This window comes from Leucoraja erinacea, chromosome 13 (assembly GCF_028641065.1).
Source record: "Leucoraja erinacea ecotype New England chromosome 13, Leri_hhj_1, whole genome shotgun sequence".
Classification (NCBI taxonomy): domain Eukaryota; kingdom Metazoa; phylum Chordata; class Chondrichthyes; order Rajiformes; family Rajidae; genus Leucoraja; species Leucoraja erinaceus.
The window spans coordinates 48,834,591-48,852,890 of NC_073389.1; the positions used below are offsets into that span (position 1 = coordinate 48,834,591).

Genomic DNA, 18,300 nt, shown 5'->3' on the forward strand with positions numbered 1-18,300 from the left:
TCTTGATTTTTTGAAGTTCCATTAAATCATTTAAATGTTGTCTAAATTATGCATGAGGAAGTTTTCAATGGCTGTTCTTACTTGAATTAAATACAAGTACACATTCTATTAGCCTATACTGTGTGGCCTTATGTGTGATTATAGTTTTGTGAACATTTCACAAATGAACATAGAAGTACTATACATGCTATTATGTACCAGTACCAATTGTATCAGTTGGGATACAAATTTGTAATTTAGCCAAAGTGAGAAATTAAATGTTATTTTAAATAGGCCTACCTCTTTGCTGCTTTGAAGGCTTTGGTAAAGATGAGAGGTACTCATTCTTCCTCTTGAGTGATCTGCGTTGGGTAGGCAGACATTTCGGCGGATTAGGGATCTCAAAGAGCGTTGGAACTGCATTCCAATTTAGCCTGTTCTTGGTCCGCTTGTTGGAAAACTGGTAAAGTTCAAAGTGTTCAGAACAAAGACGGCAGTTGTTTGACAAGTACACTGGAGTTCGGTGAAGGAGATCGTGTCGACGAGTGTTCTGGACCCACTGTCGACATCTGAAATTACAGAAAATATCTAATTGGATTAACTTATAAGAACAAATGTAATTATAACTACATACCTGCAGAATGGATAATATATCACATGTGCAATTGTTTTCAGTAGTGGGGAGAGACCTATAGGGTGATTTCACGAAAGGTCCCTGGAGCGTAGATCCGCACCCACGTGACCGAAAATCTCAAGTGGAGGACATGCTATACATCCGGTACATGTTAGTGAATGGGAAAACACGCACTTTCCCACCCGTTAAAAACATCAAAAACGGCCAGTTTTTGAGCTGCAATTTACTGTGTCAGTCGGGGTGACCGTGAGGCACAGCTAACTAGATTTTCAGTCCAAAAAAAAGATAGAAACTAAGGTAAATTAAAGAGGGAGCTGAAGGTGCCAATCCAGCGGAAGTGAACAGCGGACATTTGCCGTGGAGATTTAAAGGTCCAAAATATCGGGAATTATCGCGTTTGCTCGCTGCATTTCATCAATAAAGATAAAAAAGTCAATAATGCCTTACTTTTGATGAAATGCAGCGAGCAAACGCGATAATTCCCGATATTTTGGATCTTTAAATCTCCACGGCAAATGTCCCATAAGCATTTCCGCTGGATTTGCACCTTCAGCTCCCTCTTGAATTTACCTTGGTTTCTATCTTTTTTTTGGACTGTAAATTTAGGTAGCTGTGCCTCACGGTCACCCCGACTGGCACAGTAAATTGCAGCTCAAAAACTGGCCATTTTCGATGTTTTTAACGGGTGTGAAAGTGCGTGTTTTCCCATTCACTAACATGTCTCGGGAGCGGCCTCCAACAGGAAGAAGCCGGGGACTCTGGTGCTACGACTCACCGTCGCCGTCGCGGGGCTGGCCGAGTCCGGAGCGGGTGGAGCGGTGGAGGAGCGCTGCTGCTGCTGCTGCTACCGGAGAGTCGGAGGCTCCAACGGCAGGTCTGTGGACGGAGGCACCGGGAGCCCGTGGCTCCCTGGAGGGAGACCGCTTTTCAGGGCTCTCGCAACGGCGACTTCCCCCGCCCGAGTTGCGGGGTTGAAGAGCTCCTGGAGCGGGGCCTGACATCACCGCCCCGTGCGGCTCGGAATGGCCGCAGGACTCTGCGAGCGCACGCCGGGGGCTCTAACACCAAGACCCGGTGTGCGACCTCGCACCACCCGGCGTGGCTTTAATGGCCGCGGGACAATCGCCATCGCCAGCCGGGGGCTTTGACTTTGACTCTGACATCGGGGGGGGGAAGAGTGCAGTGGAGAGATAAGTTTATTAGGCCTTCCATCACAGCGATGTGATGGATGTTTATGTAAATTATGTTGTGTCTTGGGTCTATGTGTTTGTAATGTATGGCTGCAGAAACGGCATTTCGTTTGGACCTCAAGGGGTCCAAATGACAATTAAATGTATCTTGTATCTTGTATCTTGTATGTACCGGATGTATAGCATGTCCTCCACTTGAGATTTTCGGTCACGTGGGTGCGGATCTACGCTCCAGTGACCTTTCGTGAAATCACCCTATATGTTGAAGATGCATTTTTCCTCTAATATGTCAATTTACCTTAAATGTAGAAGAGCTTATTAAAATCTTCTTACATAGACCCTTTTAGTATTTTCTATCGTCTTTTGGACCTAAGACACTAGCATGCACGCCTTACAACAATAACAAAACCAAAAATGTATAGCAGTATACAAGCACTAACTTTATTAGTGTGGTAATTCTAGATCATTAAAAAAATCTTTATTAAGTAATATTAAGTAATCTTTATTAAGTAATACATGATATTCTTCTAAATTGTTGTTACTATATGTCATTAGCATAGCCAGGTTTCCTGGATTGGGGAGAGTGAGGGAGCAACCATCTTTATGTTCCCATTAAAACTTGAGAGAGAAACAAGACCCCCAAAATGTATTCGCCTATTTTTTCTAATCACCAAATGCCCTAATACCTTTGCCGGAGTGGTTAAAAAAAAAGGTCCCCATAACTTACTAATGTACCGACAAACCTATGACCGTTGATGGGAGAACAGAAGAGTATGTTCACGGCAGAATAATATCGACAGAAAGTACGTTTATTTCTCACCTTTCTTTGTTATTGGGGAACCTGAAGAAAGACAGGTCGGGTCGTCTACATTGGCGATTTGTGCAATGTATCGCAGAACAGTAAGCTGAGCTTGCAGATGTGCCTCTGGACGCCATGACGGTAATCGCGAAGCAGGTTACCAAGATGGCGTTAAATATTTCCCCAATCGGTACTAAGGCCTTTTCGCCGGGCCTCTCGCTCTCGTATCTTTGGTTCCAACCGCCTGCAACAAGTCGCTTTCTCTCGCGCGCGCTCCCCGTCAACGAGAGGGGAGGGGTCAACGGCAAGATGGGCCTCCGCCCGCCCGGCTCGGTCCTCCCACAGCGCGCCACCCGGCGAGACACCGAAATGCAGGCGGTGCCCGGCCGCGCAGCGCGGCACCGACCCGCGACAAACGGGATATGTTTTATCCTAGAGGAAACAAACAATTTAGTGGAGCGGACCAGACCAAGCGGTGAGATTTCATTTGTTTCATTTACTTCTTGGTTCAGAGAGTAATAATCCGCCCATGGCGCTTGGCTGCGGAAAGAACGCCCTGTAGCCCAGGACAGACTCTGCAGCCCAGGATAGACCCTGTAGCACAGGACAGAGCCCTGTAGCCCAGGACAGAGCCCTGTAGCCCAGGGTAGACCATGTAGCCCAGGATAGACCCTGTAGCCCAGGATAAACCCTGTAGCCCAGGGTAGACCATGTAGCCCAGGACAGACCCTGTAGCCCAGGGTAGAGCCATGTAGCCCAGGGTAGACCCTGTAGCCCAGGACAGACCCTGTAGCCCAGGACAGACCCTGTAGCCCAGGATAAACCCTGTAGCCCAGGGTAGACCATGTAGCCCAGGGTAGACCATGTAGCCCAGGATAGACCCTGTAGCCCAGGGTATAGCCATGTAGCCCAGGGTAGACCATGTAGCCCAGGATAGACCATGTAGCCCAGTACAGACCCCTGTAGCCTAGGACAGAGCCCTGTAGCCCAGTACAGACCCCTGTAGCCCAGGACAAAGCCCTGTAGCCCAGGACAAAGCCCTGTAGCCCAGGACAGAGCCCTGTAGCCCAGGACAGACCCTGTAGCCCAGGACAGACCCTGTAGCCCAGGATAGACCCTATGGCCCAGGACAGAGCCCTGTAGCCCAGGATAAAGCCCTGAGCCCAGGATAGAGCCCTGTAGCCTAGGACAGAGCCCTGTAGCCCAGGACAGACCCTGTAGCCCAGGATAGACCGCTGTAGCCGGGGATAGGCCACCTGTAGCCAAACGCCGGAGCAAGTCTCCCAGACGGGGCGCAAAACCTATCAAAGTTCATAGGCAGAATTTAAATCGAATGCTAAAGAGTATTGACGGAAAATATATGGGAAATGTACAAATGTTCTGCAGAATTAAATGAAGCCAAATCTAAATCGCTTTAATGGCACTTAATTGTCATTTTTGATTTAGTGGTACTTTATTGACTCCCTGACGAGCTTAATGCGTTCTACGCACAGTTCGGTAGGGAGAACACTGATGTGCCTTCCCGAGCCCCCATTCGCCCTGACGGTATTACAGTCAGAGGCCGACGTCAGAAGATCCTGCAGGGGGGTAACCCTATGAAAGCGCCTGGACCTGATGGTATACCCGGTCGAATTCTCAAGACCTGTGCAGACCAACTGGCGGGAGTTTTTGTGAACATTTTCAAACTCTCAATTCTGAGGTCTGAGGTTCCCACCTACTTTAAGAGGTCATCAATAATACCGGTGCCCAAGAAGAGTAACGTGATGTGTCTCAATGACTCAACCAGTGGCACTAACGTTTGTGGTGATGAAGTGCTTTGAGAGGTTGATTATGGTGCACATCAACTCCTACCTCGACAAGAACCTGGACCCACTGCAGTTTGCATACCGCCAGAACAAGTCAACGGAGGATGCAATTTCACTGGCTCGCCACTCTGCATTGGACCACTTGGACAATAAAAACACTTACTGTTGTTTATAGCTCAGGGTTTAATACCATCACCCCTTCCAAGCTGTTTATCAATTGAATACCTAAAAGGGCTGCTCCTTGCCTTCTGGTTGCATTTTTCACCCACCATCTTTGGACACCCTGTGCGTAGGGAGAGGGTAGGGCTGAAGTTGTCCTGGTTGGGTTGCTCCTGGGCCTGGCCAAGCTGGCCATCCGCGAGTCAAGTTGCCAGACGGTGGAGGGCTCTATTCGAGTCGGCTGCCTGCCCCTTTTCCAGGGATACGTCCGTGCCCGGTTGTGGTTAGAAAGGGAATGCGCCCTGTCTAGGGGCACCCCCCTGAGGGAGTTCTGGGACCGCTGGGCTCCGCAGGGTGTAGAATGTATCCTCAATAAGGATTGTATCATAATTGTATAATAGTTTACTATGGATATGTGTTTGTATTGTATTATGGTGGTGGGCTCTGGCTTGTTTTATTGTAGTGTAAATATTATTTTTTAATAATTGAATACATTTTTTGATTAATAAAAAGAAAACCTGGGAGATTTCCGGGACTGCTGGGCACCGAAGGGGGTTGAATGTATCCTGGACAAAATGGCAATATAGTTATATTGTTCATTGCAACACCGATGTAATTACACATCAGTGACTCTACTTCCTGAGAAGATTACGGAAATTCGGATTCTACAGGTGCACGGTAGAGAGCATTCTGCAATATAGTTGTTTAGTAGTTTACTTAGTATATTTGTTTGTCTTGTATTATGGTGGTGGGTTCTGTTTTGTTTTATTGTATTGTAAATATAATTTTAATATTTGAATAAATATTTTTGATTAAATAAATAAAGCTGGTTACCAAGCTCACGGAACTGGGTCTCTGCGCATCCCTCTGCAATTGGACCTCGACTCACCCACAGACCACAGTCTGTTCGAATTGGCTGAAACACTTCATCCTCAGTAACAATTAGCACGGGAATACCTCAAGGCGGCGTGCTCAGCCCCCCCCTGCTGTACTCACTCTATACCCATGACTGCGTAGCTGGAAATAATGCAACCCATGACTGCGTAGCTGGAAATAATGCAAACTCCATCATCAAGTTTGCCGACGACCCCAATGTTGTTGGACGAATCACAGGTGGGGATGATTTTGGAAGAATCATAGATGGGGATGAGTCTGAGTATAGAAGTGCGATCGACCGACTGACCAAATGGTGCCAGCAAAACAACCTGGCTCTCAACATCAGCAAGACCAAGGAACTGATTGTGGACTTTGGTAGGGGAAGGTTGAGGACCCAAAATCCTGTTTACATCAATGGGACGATGGTGGAGAGGGTCAAAAACTTCAAATCGCTGGGCGTGCATATTTCCTAGACCCAGCACACCGATGCAATTATAAAGAAGGCACATCAGCGACTCTACTTCCTGAGAAGATTGCGGAAATTCGGATTCTACAAGTGCACGGTAGAGAGCATTCTGACTGGTTGCATTCTGACTTGAACGTCCAGGAGCAGAAAAGACTACAAAAAGTTGTGACCACTGCCCAATCCATCACCGGCTTTGACCTCTCCACCGTCGAAGGGATCTATCGTAGTTCCTGCCTCAAAAAGGCAGCCCAAATCATCAAAGACCCACACCATCCTGGCCACACACTCATTTCACCATTGCTATCGGGAAGAAGGTTCAGGAGCCTGAAAACTGTAACGTCCAGGTTCAGGAACAGCTTCTTCCTTAGCCATCAGGCTATTAAACAGAACAACGAATATGCTCTGAGTTCTGAACTGCAAAAGACAATATTATTATTGCACTATATTTGTTATATATTGAACTTTTTTTTCCTCTTCCCCCGTTATGTACTATGTTCACATATTCAGTTGTGCTGCAGCAAGTAAGAATTTCAATGTCCCATCCGGGACATATGACAATAAAACACTTGACTTGACTCTTGATTTATATACCGTGGACGTACACATAAATGAAACCCCAAAGTTGAAGGGGGAGATGTAACATTTGCATTTGTATTTAAAATTATCCTCTATAATCTTTGGTTCCAAACGCCTGCAACAAGTCGCTTTCCCGCGCGCGCTCTCCCCGCCAACGAGAGGGGAGGGGAGGGGGCCGGCCGGCAAGATGGGCCTCCGCCCACTCGGCGCGTCCTCCCACAGCGCACTACCTGGTGAGACGCCGATTTGCAGACTCGCTACAAACGGGAAACGTTTTATCCGAGAGGAAACAAACAATTTAGTGGAGCAGACTTCAAGCGGTGGGATTTTATTTGTTTCATTTACGTTTCGGTTTAGAGAGTAATCCGCCCAGAGTGCTTGGCTGCAGAAAGAGCATTTTTTCCCGCTGGAGCGGCGTAGTTTATATTTCCAGCGACCTGCACAGGGCGGGTGGGTGTTGCTTTCGCGTTAGTTTGAAATAAATGCGGCGGGTTCGTCAATAAATGCGGAGAATTCGTCAATAACTTATTGGTATATTGTCCGTCTGTGTTATAATTATTACTTGCACATTTGGAGTATGGGGAAACACAATTTCAATCCAATTTATTTCAATTGACAATAAAGTTTACTTTGAACTTTGAACTAATTGGGTCCGTGGGAGGCGGGAGAACGGGATTCAAGATGGCGGAGCGGCTGCCGGCGGAGCCAGGGGAAGGTGATCGGCTGCGCCACCTGGGGGCCGGGTCTGGGACACGCTGGCACCAGGGTGGCAATGGTTCAATGCTACTACTGTATTGCCACGTGTACCTGTATACAGTGAAACTCTATGTATTACATACAGTCAATACAGTGAAATCTGCCCCATGGCTCTATAGACCACCCAAAATATATAGTCATGTTGGATGTGATGGAAACTGCTGTCTCACATCTTTGCTCTTATCACTTATGAAAGGACACAAAGGGCTGGAGTAACTGAGCAGGTCAGGCAACATAGACACAAAATGCTGGAGTAGCTCATCGGATAGGCAGCATCTCTGGATAGAAGGAATGTGTGACGTTTCTGGTCAAGATGCTGTATCTCTAAACAGTTCACTTTTTCCAGGATAGGCACAACATGCTGCAGTCTGAAGTCAGGTCTCGACCCGAAACGTCACCCATATCCAGGGATGCTGCCTACATTTTGTGTCTATATCTTCTAAACCAGGATCTGCAGTGACTTCCTGCACAGGTTAGGCAGCATCTCTGGAGAACATGGATAAGTAACATTTCATCATTATATATATATATCCATAGATATATACGCTGAGTTTCTCTAGCATTTTTGTCATTTAAACATCATCATAATCATACTTTATTAGCCAAGTGTTAAGTGTTTATGTTAATAAATCATACAGCCATACAGTCAAGGGGAGAAGACAGGAACGGGGTACTGATTGGGGATGATCAGCCATGATCCCATTGAATGGCGGTGCTGGCTTGCAGGGCCGAATGGCCTACTGCACATATTGTCTATTATCGATACCAATAAAAAGCAACAGACCACACAAAATACATTTTAACATAAACATCCACCACAGCGACTCCTCCACATTCCTCGCTGTGATGGAAGGAGAAAAGAAATTCAATCTCTTCCCTTTGTTCTCCCGCGGTCGGGGGCCTCGAGCCTTACATTGACGGGAGGATGTTGGCTGCCGTAGCCGGCGGTCGAGACCTCCGCACTGGGGTGATCAAGCTCCCGCATGGGGGGAGGGGGGGGGGGAATCTCAGCTCCCCCACGTCGGGCGATCTGACCCTGGGTCGCAGCTGGTGAAAACCTTCTGCATCGTTTGGAACTTCCCGACATCGGTCTCTACTTGAGCTCCTCGATGGTGAAATCCGCAGGCCGTGGTTGGAGCGTCGATCCCAGGAAAGGGATCGCAGGCTCCGATGGTGAGTCCACGTCCCCATGGTGGAGCTCAAAGTCAGTCCCGAGCATGGCCTCCAGCGCCATGATGTTAGGTCGCAGAGCGACTGGAGATATGACCCGGAAAACAATCGCATCTCCGGCAAGGTAAGAGATTGAAAAAAAAGTTTCCGCCGACCCCCTCCCCACTCCACACCTCCCACATAAAACCAGAGAACATTAACACAAACCTTTACAACACTAAAAATAACAAAAAAAGACAGGCAGACTGTTGGCGAGGCTGCCATCGTCAGTGTCCCTCGGTGGTAATGGTTCAAGACCCTTCTTCAGAAGGATTACACATAAGGATTACATGAGATTAGTTCAAATGGGCATTATGTTTTGCGTACATTGTTCTATACAATACACCAATAACTTTCATGGAGCTGATAACAGTTGTTGGTTCTCGAGTCCAGACATCCATAGGAATGTACCTTCTGTTTTTAAGACTTGCTGCTTGGGCTGTGTCAGGTGGTTCGCTTCCAAACCAACAAGGGCTACGGCCATCTGGGTCACATCCACAGCCCTGCCAAAGAACCGTGCTCCTACCTGGTTAACACGGATGGAGCCATTTACAGACGCAACCGTCAACATCTACCAGTGAAAGTCCACGCTGCGCCCGCAGCTAAAGCTCTGGTCCCGACTCCGGGAAAGGCAGCACCAATCCATGGTGTTAGGCGACATGGAAAAAGTCGCCTCTCGTGGAGGAGGCGACCGAAAGCGGTTCCCCCTTTCCCCCCCCTCACCACCCCCCATACAAGACACACAAAGGGTGGTGGGTGTATGGAACAAGCTGCCAGAGGAGGTAGTTGAGGCAGGGACTATCCCAACATTTAAGAAACAGTTAGACTGATACATGGATAGGACAGGTTTAGAGGGATATGGACCAAAAGCAGGTAGTGTAGCTGGGACACGTTGGCAGGTGTGGTCAATTTGCGCCGAAGGGCCTGTTTTCACACTGTATCACTCTATGACTACATTATACCTCCACCATGCATGGATGCTTCAAAATCAAGTGGTCGAGTTATACTACCATATACTCAAGCATAGAAACATAGAAAATAGGTGCAAGAATAGGCCATTCGAGTCAGCATTGCCATTCAATATGATCATAGCTGTTTATCTAAAACCTGTTTTTTCCCATATCCCTTGATTTCGCTAGCCCCAAGACCTAAATGTAACTCTTCAAAACAGCCAAGCCTCCACTGCCTTCTGTGACAGAGAATTCCACAGATTCACAACTCTCTGCGTGTAGAAAGTTTGCCCTCATCTCAGTCCTAACTGGCCTACCCCTGGTTCTGAACTCCCCCAACATCGGGAACATTTTTCCTGCAGTTACAGAAAGTGAAAATCTAACAGGCAAGCAGGACGCTTTCTCCAACTACCCCCATTTTAAGGATTTTATCTTCCACCATTTCTACCCAGTGCTTGGTACTTACTTCCAGCAGCCTCTGGTTATCCTCCAGGATGCACCGAGCCGCAGCCTGATCCATACCGGTCCCCTGGGCGAATTCTGCAGACTCTCACCGCACCGGCGCAATGCTTCTGACGCCTCTGACGTCCCAGGACTCTTGCACTGAGGCTGCTCCATGGCCGGAGCTGCAGCGAGCGACTCGCCAGCCCGGCAAACACTCACCAGCCCGGCAAACACGCACCAGCCCAGCAAACACTCGCCAGCCCCAGCTCCCCGTCCGCATCTGTCCCTGCCGCTGTTTCTGCTTTCATCCTTCTCTCAGCCCCGGCTCTCCAACACCCGCGGCCCATGCAGTTGATATGAGTTTTGAAATTTTCATTGATCACAGAATTTCTCACGAGAGCGTGAGAAATTTGTGATCAGCGTGAGAATTTGGCGAAATGCGTGATTCTCACGCTCAATGCGTGAGAGTTGGCAGCCCTGCCCCATACCCCCCCTTCCCCATAACCCCCTTTCCCCACACCCCTCCCCCATCACCCCACATCCCCCCCTCCCCACCCGCCCTCCCTAACGCCCACCCCTCCCCCACACCGCACTCCCACAACGTTGGGGGAGACCAGGCTTCCCATGTGACGGACCCAACGGGTCGCACTTAGTCTAGTATTATTTAAAAATACAAATATTGCAGATCTGGAGCATAGTATTGCTTTGCTCTTAAATTATGGGAGGAAATACAGTTATTATATATACAAATTTCAAAACATGACCACATGGCTCACATTCCACTCTGCAGCCACTCAATGAGAATAGAGATAAGGGACGTTCCCGGGCGTCTGGAACTCCAATACTGATACCAGCAAGCTGTAAGAAGAATAGGCCTATATAACCATATAACAATTACAGCACGGAAACAGGCCATCTCGACCCTTCTAGTCCGTGCCGAACACATAATCTCCCCTAGTCCCATATACCTGCGCTCAGACCATAACCCTCCATTCCCTTCCCATCCATATAACTATCCAATTTATTTTTAGATGATAAAAACAAACCTGCCTCCACCACCTTCACTGGAAGCTCATTCCACACAGCTACCACTCTCTGAGTAAAGAAGTTCCCCCTCATGTTATCCCTAAACTTCAGTCCCTTAATTCTCATGTCATGTCCCCTTGTTTTAATCTTCCCTACTCTCAGTGGGAAAAGCTTTTCCACGTCAACTCTGTCTATCACTCTCATCATTTTAAAAACCTCTATCAAGCCCCCCCCTTAACCTTCTGCGCTCCAAAGAATAAAGCCCTAACTTGTTCAACCTTTCTCTGTAACTTAGTTGCTGAAACCCAGGCAACATTCTAGTAAATCTCCTCTGTACTCTCTCTATTTTGTTGACATCCTTCCTATAATTAGGCGACCAAAATTGTACACCATACTCCAGAATTGGCCTCACCAATGCCTTGTACAATTTTAACATTACATCCCAATTTCTATATTCAATGCTCTGATTTATAAAGGCCAGCACACCAAAAGCTTTCTTTACCACCCTATCTACATGAGATTCCACTTTCAGGGAACTGTGCACAGTTATTCCCAGATCCCTCTGTTCACCTACATTCTTCAATTCCCTACCATTTACCATGTACGTCCTATTTTGATTTGTCCTGCCAAGATGTAGCACCTCACACTTATCAGCATTAAACTCCATCTCAGATTCAGATTCAGATTCAATTTTAATTGTCATTGTCAGTGTACAGTACAGAGACAACGAAATGCATTTAGCATCTCCCTTGAAGAGCGACATAGCAAACGATTTGAATAAAAAATAAATAATAAGTGTCCGGGGGGGGGGGGGGTGATTGGCAGTCACCGAGGTACGTTGTTTAGTAGAGTGACAGCCGCCGGAAAGAAGCTGTTCCTCGACCTGCTGGTTCGGCAACGGAGAGACCTGTAGCGCCTCCCGGATGGTAGGAGGGTAAACAGTCCATGGTTGGGGTGAGAGCAGTCCTTGGCGATGCTGAGCGCCCTCCGCAGACAGCGCTTGCTTTGGACAGACTCAATGGAGGGGAGCGTGGAACCGGTGATGCGTTGGGCAATTTTCACCACCCTCTGCAGTGTCTTCCGGTCGGAGACAGAGCAGTTGCCATACCATACTGTGATGCAGTTGGTAAGGATGCTCTCGATGGTGCAGCGGTAGAAGTTCACCAGGATCTGAGGAGACAGATGGACCTTCTTCAGTCTCCTCAGGAAGAAGAGACGCTGATGAGCCTTCTTGATCAGAGTAGAGGTATTGTGGGTCCAAGAGAGGTCATCGGAGATGTTGACTCCCAGGAACCTGAAGCTAGAAACACGTTCCACCTCCGTCCCGTTAATGTGGATGGGGGTGTGTGTGCCGCCTCTGGACTTCCTGAAGTCTACAATGAGCTCCTTGGTCTTCTTGGAAGCTCCTTGGTCTTCTTGGACGTCAACTCTGTCTTCTTGATCTGCTCAACTCCTTGATCTGCCATCTTTCAGCCCACTCTTCCAACTGGCATAAATCTCTCTGTAGACTTTGAAACTCTACTTCATTACCCTCAACCCCACCTATCTTAGTATCATCTGCATACTTACTAATCCAATTTACCACACCATCATCCAGATCATTGATGTACATGACAAACAACAGTGGACCCAACACAGATCCCTGTGGCACCCCATTCGTCACTGGCCTCCAACCTGACAAACAACCATCCACCATTACTCTCTGGCATCTCCCATTCAGCCACTGTTGAATCCATCTTGCTACTCCACCATTAATACCTAATGATATTAATAACTAATGGTATTGTGATCACTGAACCCGAACTGTTCCCCAACGCATACCTCTGCCACCTGACCCATCTCATTTCCTAACAGGAGGTCCAGTACCACCCCTTCTCTAGTAGGTACTTCTATGTATTGTTGCAAAAAAAACTATCCTGCACACATTTTACAAACTCCAACCCATCCAGCCCATTTACAGAATGTGTTTCCCAGTCTATGTGTGGAAAATTGAAATCTCCCACAAGCACTACCTTGCCTGTTCTTACCTTTGCAGCTGTTCTGTTTCCCAGACTAATAGTTTATACTTTGTTTCTTCTCCAATGTAACTGAGGGGGTCCATTGTGTTTAACTGAAGCCTCTTTGTTATTAACCATGTGCTTATGGCTGTTTTAGGAGTATAAAGATGTGTGTAAATCCTCTGTATCGCCAGTCTGAACAGCGCCAGCCTTTGGTGTGGACTCTCTGTGCACATCACTGGCTGTTTTTTTCTATTTCACCGTAACCATATAACCATATAACAATTACAGCACGGAAACAGGCCATCTCGGCCCTACAAGTCCATGCCGAACAAATTTATTTTTTCCCCTTAGTCCCACCTGCCTGCACTCATACCATAACCCTCCATTCCCTTCTCATCCATATGCCTATCCAATTTATTTTTAAATGATACCAATGAACCTGCCTCCACCACTTTCACTGGGAGCTCATTCCACACCGCTACCACTCTCTGCGTAAAGAAGTTCCCCCTCATATTACCCCTAAACTTCTGTCCCTTAATTCTGAAGTCATGTCCTCTTGTTTGAATCTTCCCTATTCTCAAAGGGAAAAGCTTGTCCACATCAACTCTGTCTATCCCTCTCATCATTTTAAAGACCTCTATCAGGTCCCCCCTTAACCTTCTGCGCTCCAGAGAATAAAGACCTAACTTATTCAACCTATCTCTGTACCTTAGTTGTTGAAACCCAGGCAACATTCTAGTAAATCTCCTCTGTACTCTCTCTATTTTGTTGACATCCTTCCTATAATTGGGCGACCAAAATTGTACACCATACTCCAGATTTGGTCTCACCAATGCCTTGTACAATTTTAACATTACATCCCAGCTTCTATACTCAATGCTCTGTTTATAAAGGCTAGCATACCAAAAGCTTTCTTTACCACTCTATCTATATGAGATTCCACCTTCAAGGAACTATGCACAGTTAAACCTTGGTGACCTAGTAAAGGCTATTCACAGAGATTTTTGACTTTGATTTATTCTACTCATCAAGTCTCACCAACTTTAACACATTCATGAGCTAAAAAGATTACAAAAAGTTGTGATCACTGCCCAGTCCGTCACCGGCTTTGACCTCCCCACCGTCAAAGGGATCTATCGTAGTCGCTGCCTCAAAAAGGCAGCCAAAATCATCAAGGACCCACACCATCCTGGCCACACACTTATCGCACCACTGCCATCAGGAAGAAGGTACAGGAGCCTGAAGACTGTAACACCCAGGTTCAGGAACAGCTACTTCCCCACAGCCATCAGGCTATTAAACACAACAAATAAGCTATGAGCTCTGAACTGCAAAAGACTATTATTATTTGTTATTTGCACTATATTTGTTATTGATTGAACGTTTTCTTTTTTTTCCTGTTATATACAATGTTTACATATTCACATATTCTGTTGTGCTGCAGCAAGTAAGAATTTCATTGTCCCATCCGGGGCATATGACAATAAAACACTCTTAATTCTTCGGTAGACCAAAATGCTGAAGAAACTCAGCGGGTGAGGCAGAATCTATGGAGCAAAGGAAATAGGCAACGTTTCGGGTCAAAACCCTTCTTCATGCTCTTTATCAGTGGGTTTATAGTGGATGTCGGTCAGTAGTCTATCACCTGCGATGGAGATAGTAAGGTCAAGAAATGGTAGGGAAATGTCGGAAATGGTCCAGGTATATTTGAGTGCCAGATGAAAGTTAGTGATGAAATGGATGAAGTCAGTGAGTTGTGTGTGGGTGCACGAGGTAGCACAATGCAGTCGTTGATGTAGCGGAGGTAGAGTTCAAGGATATGGCCATGGTACGTCTCGAACAAGGATTGTTTGATGTATCCTACAAAGAGGCAGGCAAAGCTAGGGTTCATGCACGTGCCCATAGCGACACCTTGTATTTGGAGGAAATGGGAGGAGTCAAACAAAAAGTTATTGTGGGTAAGGACCAGCTCCGCTAGGCGGAGGAGAGTATCAGTAGATGGGGATTGGTTGGTTCTCCGGTCGAGGAGAAAACGGGGCTTTGAGACCCTCCTGGTGGGGGGTGGAAGTGTAGAGTGACTGGACATTCATGGTGAAGTTGAGGGAATGGGGGCCTAGAAAACGGAAGTCCTGGAATTGACGAAGAGCATGTGAGGTGTCTTGAACATAGGTAGGTAGGGATTTAATCACGGGGGATAGGATGGAGTCGAGGTATGTGGAAATAAGTTTGGTAGGACACGAACAGGCAGAAACAATAGGTCTGCCAGGACAGTCAGGTTTGTGGAATTTTGGGGAGAAGGTAAAATCGGGCGGGGCGGGGCTGGGGAACGATGAGGTTAGAGGCTTGGGAGGGCAGGGAGCCAGAGTTGATGAAGTCAGTGATGGTGCTAGAGAGTGTGGCCTGGTGCTCGTCTGTGGGGTCATGGTTCAAGGATAAGTAGGAAGAGGTGTCTGAGAGTTGCCACGTGGCGTCAGTCTTGTAGAGATCAGAGCGCCAGACTACCATGGCACCTTCCTTGTCGGCGGGTTTGATCAACCATTCTGGGTTGTTGCAGAGTGAGTGGAGGGCTGTACGTTCAGGGGGGGAGAGGTTAGAGTGAGACAGGGGAGTGGAGAAGTTGAGGCGGTTGATGTCCCGCCGGCAGTTTAAAATAAAAAGGTCTAAAGCTGGAAGATGGCCATGAGGGGCAGTCCGGGAGAAGGAGTCGTCAATGGGGGGCAAGGACACCTTCCCATGGAAGAACGCTTTGAGGCGGAGGCGACGGAAGAAGAGCTGCACATCGTGGCGGGCGCGGAACTCATTGAGGTAGGGACGGAGGGGGACAAAGGTGAGGTCTCAGCTGAGAACAAACCATTCGGTATCAGATATGGGGAGGTCAGTGGGGATGGTGAACACATGGCAAGGATGGGGGTTGTGGCCGGAGGAAGGCAGGTGAGTGGACTGAGGCCCACTCACCTGACTCTTGACTCTATCTGCATCAATATAAATCTATGTTTCTGAGCAATACTACCAAGAATATAGGCCAATCGATTTCACAAGACTATTATTCATGCTCATGTAAACATTACATCTATAACTATGTCAAATTGCTAAAGAATAATAATTCAGCTAAAGTATGCATGATTCTTAATAATAATCTTCAAATGCATTTCATATTTTATTGGGAAATGCAAATAAACAGCAGCTATTTCTCTATCCAAGCAAAAGGTGCTGGATTAACACATTTTCTATGTTCATTATTCCACGTGGAGAAACATGTATCAAAGGTTAAGCCATTATAAATGATCAATACCATCCAATACTTTAAAATAGATTTTAATAAATAGGTAGGATGTGTAGAAAAGAACTGCAGCTGCTGGTTTAAATCGAAGGGAGACACAAAATGCTGGAGTAACTGCAGCATTTTGAATAAATAGGATTGGTTGAATTCATCTGCAGAAAGGAATGTTTTTTTCAGATGCTTTCGTAATATCTTAGGTGAAACATTATTCCCCATTGCTATGAAAGCTTAAGTTGGATTTAATCCCATCCAATTTTGACCAAATCATTTGTCCTTCTGGCCAATTTTCTCGCACCATCATTATTCTATAGCCACGTGTGCAATGTGCAGTAGCAACTTGCCGAGGATATTTTGGTGCCACTAATTCAGGACTTCCACTAAATAGAGGAATAATGCCAGCAGATGCAAAAGACCGTCTTCATCTCCAAATTCCCCATGAAGGTGCATGCCATCCCGTCTTGTAAATGGACCGTCATTCCTTCAGACATTCATTGTTGCTGCAACAATGTTCTGGAACACCCTACCAACGGTAACATTGGAACACTTCCACCACTTGAGTTGCAGTAGACCAGTGTGGCATTTTTTCAGTGCAACAAGGGATCAGCAAGAAATGCAGCAGTGCTGGCATCACTTCAATTTTATAAATTGATTTAATAAAAAATTAAGACAACTTCTGCAAATTCAAAAGGAAATAGTTAAGACTGGAATTCATAACCTGGCCCGTTACAGAAATCTATGACTCTAAATTAGTACAAATGGCGACAGTCATTTCCAACTTTACATTCAAAATGGAAACATGGTTGGATGGGCATGACAGAGGTAGAGTGGAGACTTTATACATGTAATTTGTGGGAAGACACAGTGCTCCAGAGGGAGGTTATTTCCAGTTATCACACTTCACTGCTATTCCATATCTCTTGCTAGTCAACTTATAAACAGCACATAGTTAGAGTCCGAGATCCATTTGCCTGAAGTGCAGACTTCCTTAAATAAGGCATTGAGTTACAGTATGTGTAGGAAGGAACTGCAGATACCGAAGATAAGACACAAAATGCTGCTGGAGTAACTCAGCGGGCCAGGCAGCATCTCTGGCGAGGGTGCGGATATGGGGCTGTGAATACTCCAGCATTTTGTGTCTATCTTGGGGGGGGTGTGAAATCAAAGTCCCAAGTGCAGTCTATTTCTGCCAGTCCTGGCCCTTAACTTCGTCTCTGAAGTTGAATGTTTTCTTCATCATCACCCGGCATGCATTTTTTCAGCAGGCGTGGGTAGAGAGGGAGATAGGGGGGATGGAGAAGGAGGGGGGAAAGGGAGTGGGGTAGAGGATGGGGGTGTTGCTGCCCGGGAGCTGGGGGGTCTCTGAGTGTTCTTCTGGGTCAGTTCGGCCAACCCGCAGCGTGGGGTGAGAAGAACCCAGGTGGGGGGGGGTCCATAACCCTGACATGGGGTCATAACACCGGGCGGGCCCCGACTCCATCTTTGTTCCATCGGCGGCGTATTTTTCGGCGGTCTGAGAGCGGGAAATGGAATATGGGGGGAGGGGTGGATGTGAGTAGAGAAGGGCTCGGGTGGTGTGAGAATAACCCAGGGGGGGGGGGGTTTGCTGCCTTGGAGCTGGGGTCTCTGATTCTTCTCTGTCAGTTCGGGGCCGCCGCAGTCTCCAGTCCATACCCTGACTTCATCTCCGGGCAGGGGGGGGGGGGGGGGCGGTTTTCGGCGGTACGGGTGGGGTGAGGGGGGGGGGGGGGAAGGGAGGGGGAGGGGGGGAGGGAGGAAGGGGGGGGGGGGGGGGGGAAAGGGGGGGGGGGGGGGGGGGATTGTGAATAAGAGAGGGGGGATGTGTGGGAATAAACGGGAGGAGGAGGGGTCGAGGGGGTGACGTCACTCGAAGCACGTGGAAGATTCGGTGTGTGAGACGACTCCGAGCTGAGTGTGACATCATCAGTGAAAGCTGGTCGTTTTAAATTCAAAATCCTTTGATGTTTTTAAACTTACTTTTAATCAGTAATGTCGAGAAATAAAGCAAAACATTTTCAGATAAAGTGATCTCGGCCTAGAAGGGAAATATGTGAATCAGAAAAATGGTAAAATGTTATTGTTACTGCTTAGTGCTTTTGCGAATATGTAAAGACAAACACATATACATACGTA

The 18,300-nt window shown here is 47.2% G+C and overlaps 1 protein-coding gene across 1 annotated transcript in view; it reads right to left on the bottom strand.

The window, feature by feature from the left end:
- LOC129702495 (uncharacterized) overlaps positions 1–8,225 on the bottom strand; it is a 31,622-nt gene extending 23,397 nt beyond the window's left edge. Inside the window, exons 1-4 of the mRNA XM_055644222.1 lie at positions 8,154–8,225; positions 3,700–3,858; positions 2,624–3,582; positions 280–548 (exon numbers count right to left, since the gene is read on the bottom strand). Coding sequence (XP_055500197.1) covers positions 280–548; positions 2,624–3,582; positions 3,700–3,858; positions 8,154–8,225 — 1,459 coding nt within the window. The remainder of the gene's footprint in view (positions 1–279; positions 549–2,623; positions 3,583–3,699; positions 3,859–8,153) is intronic.
- Between the last annotated feature and the right edge of the window lie 10,075 nt (positions 8,226–18,300).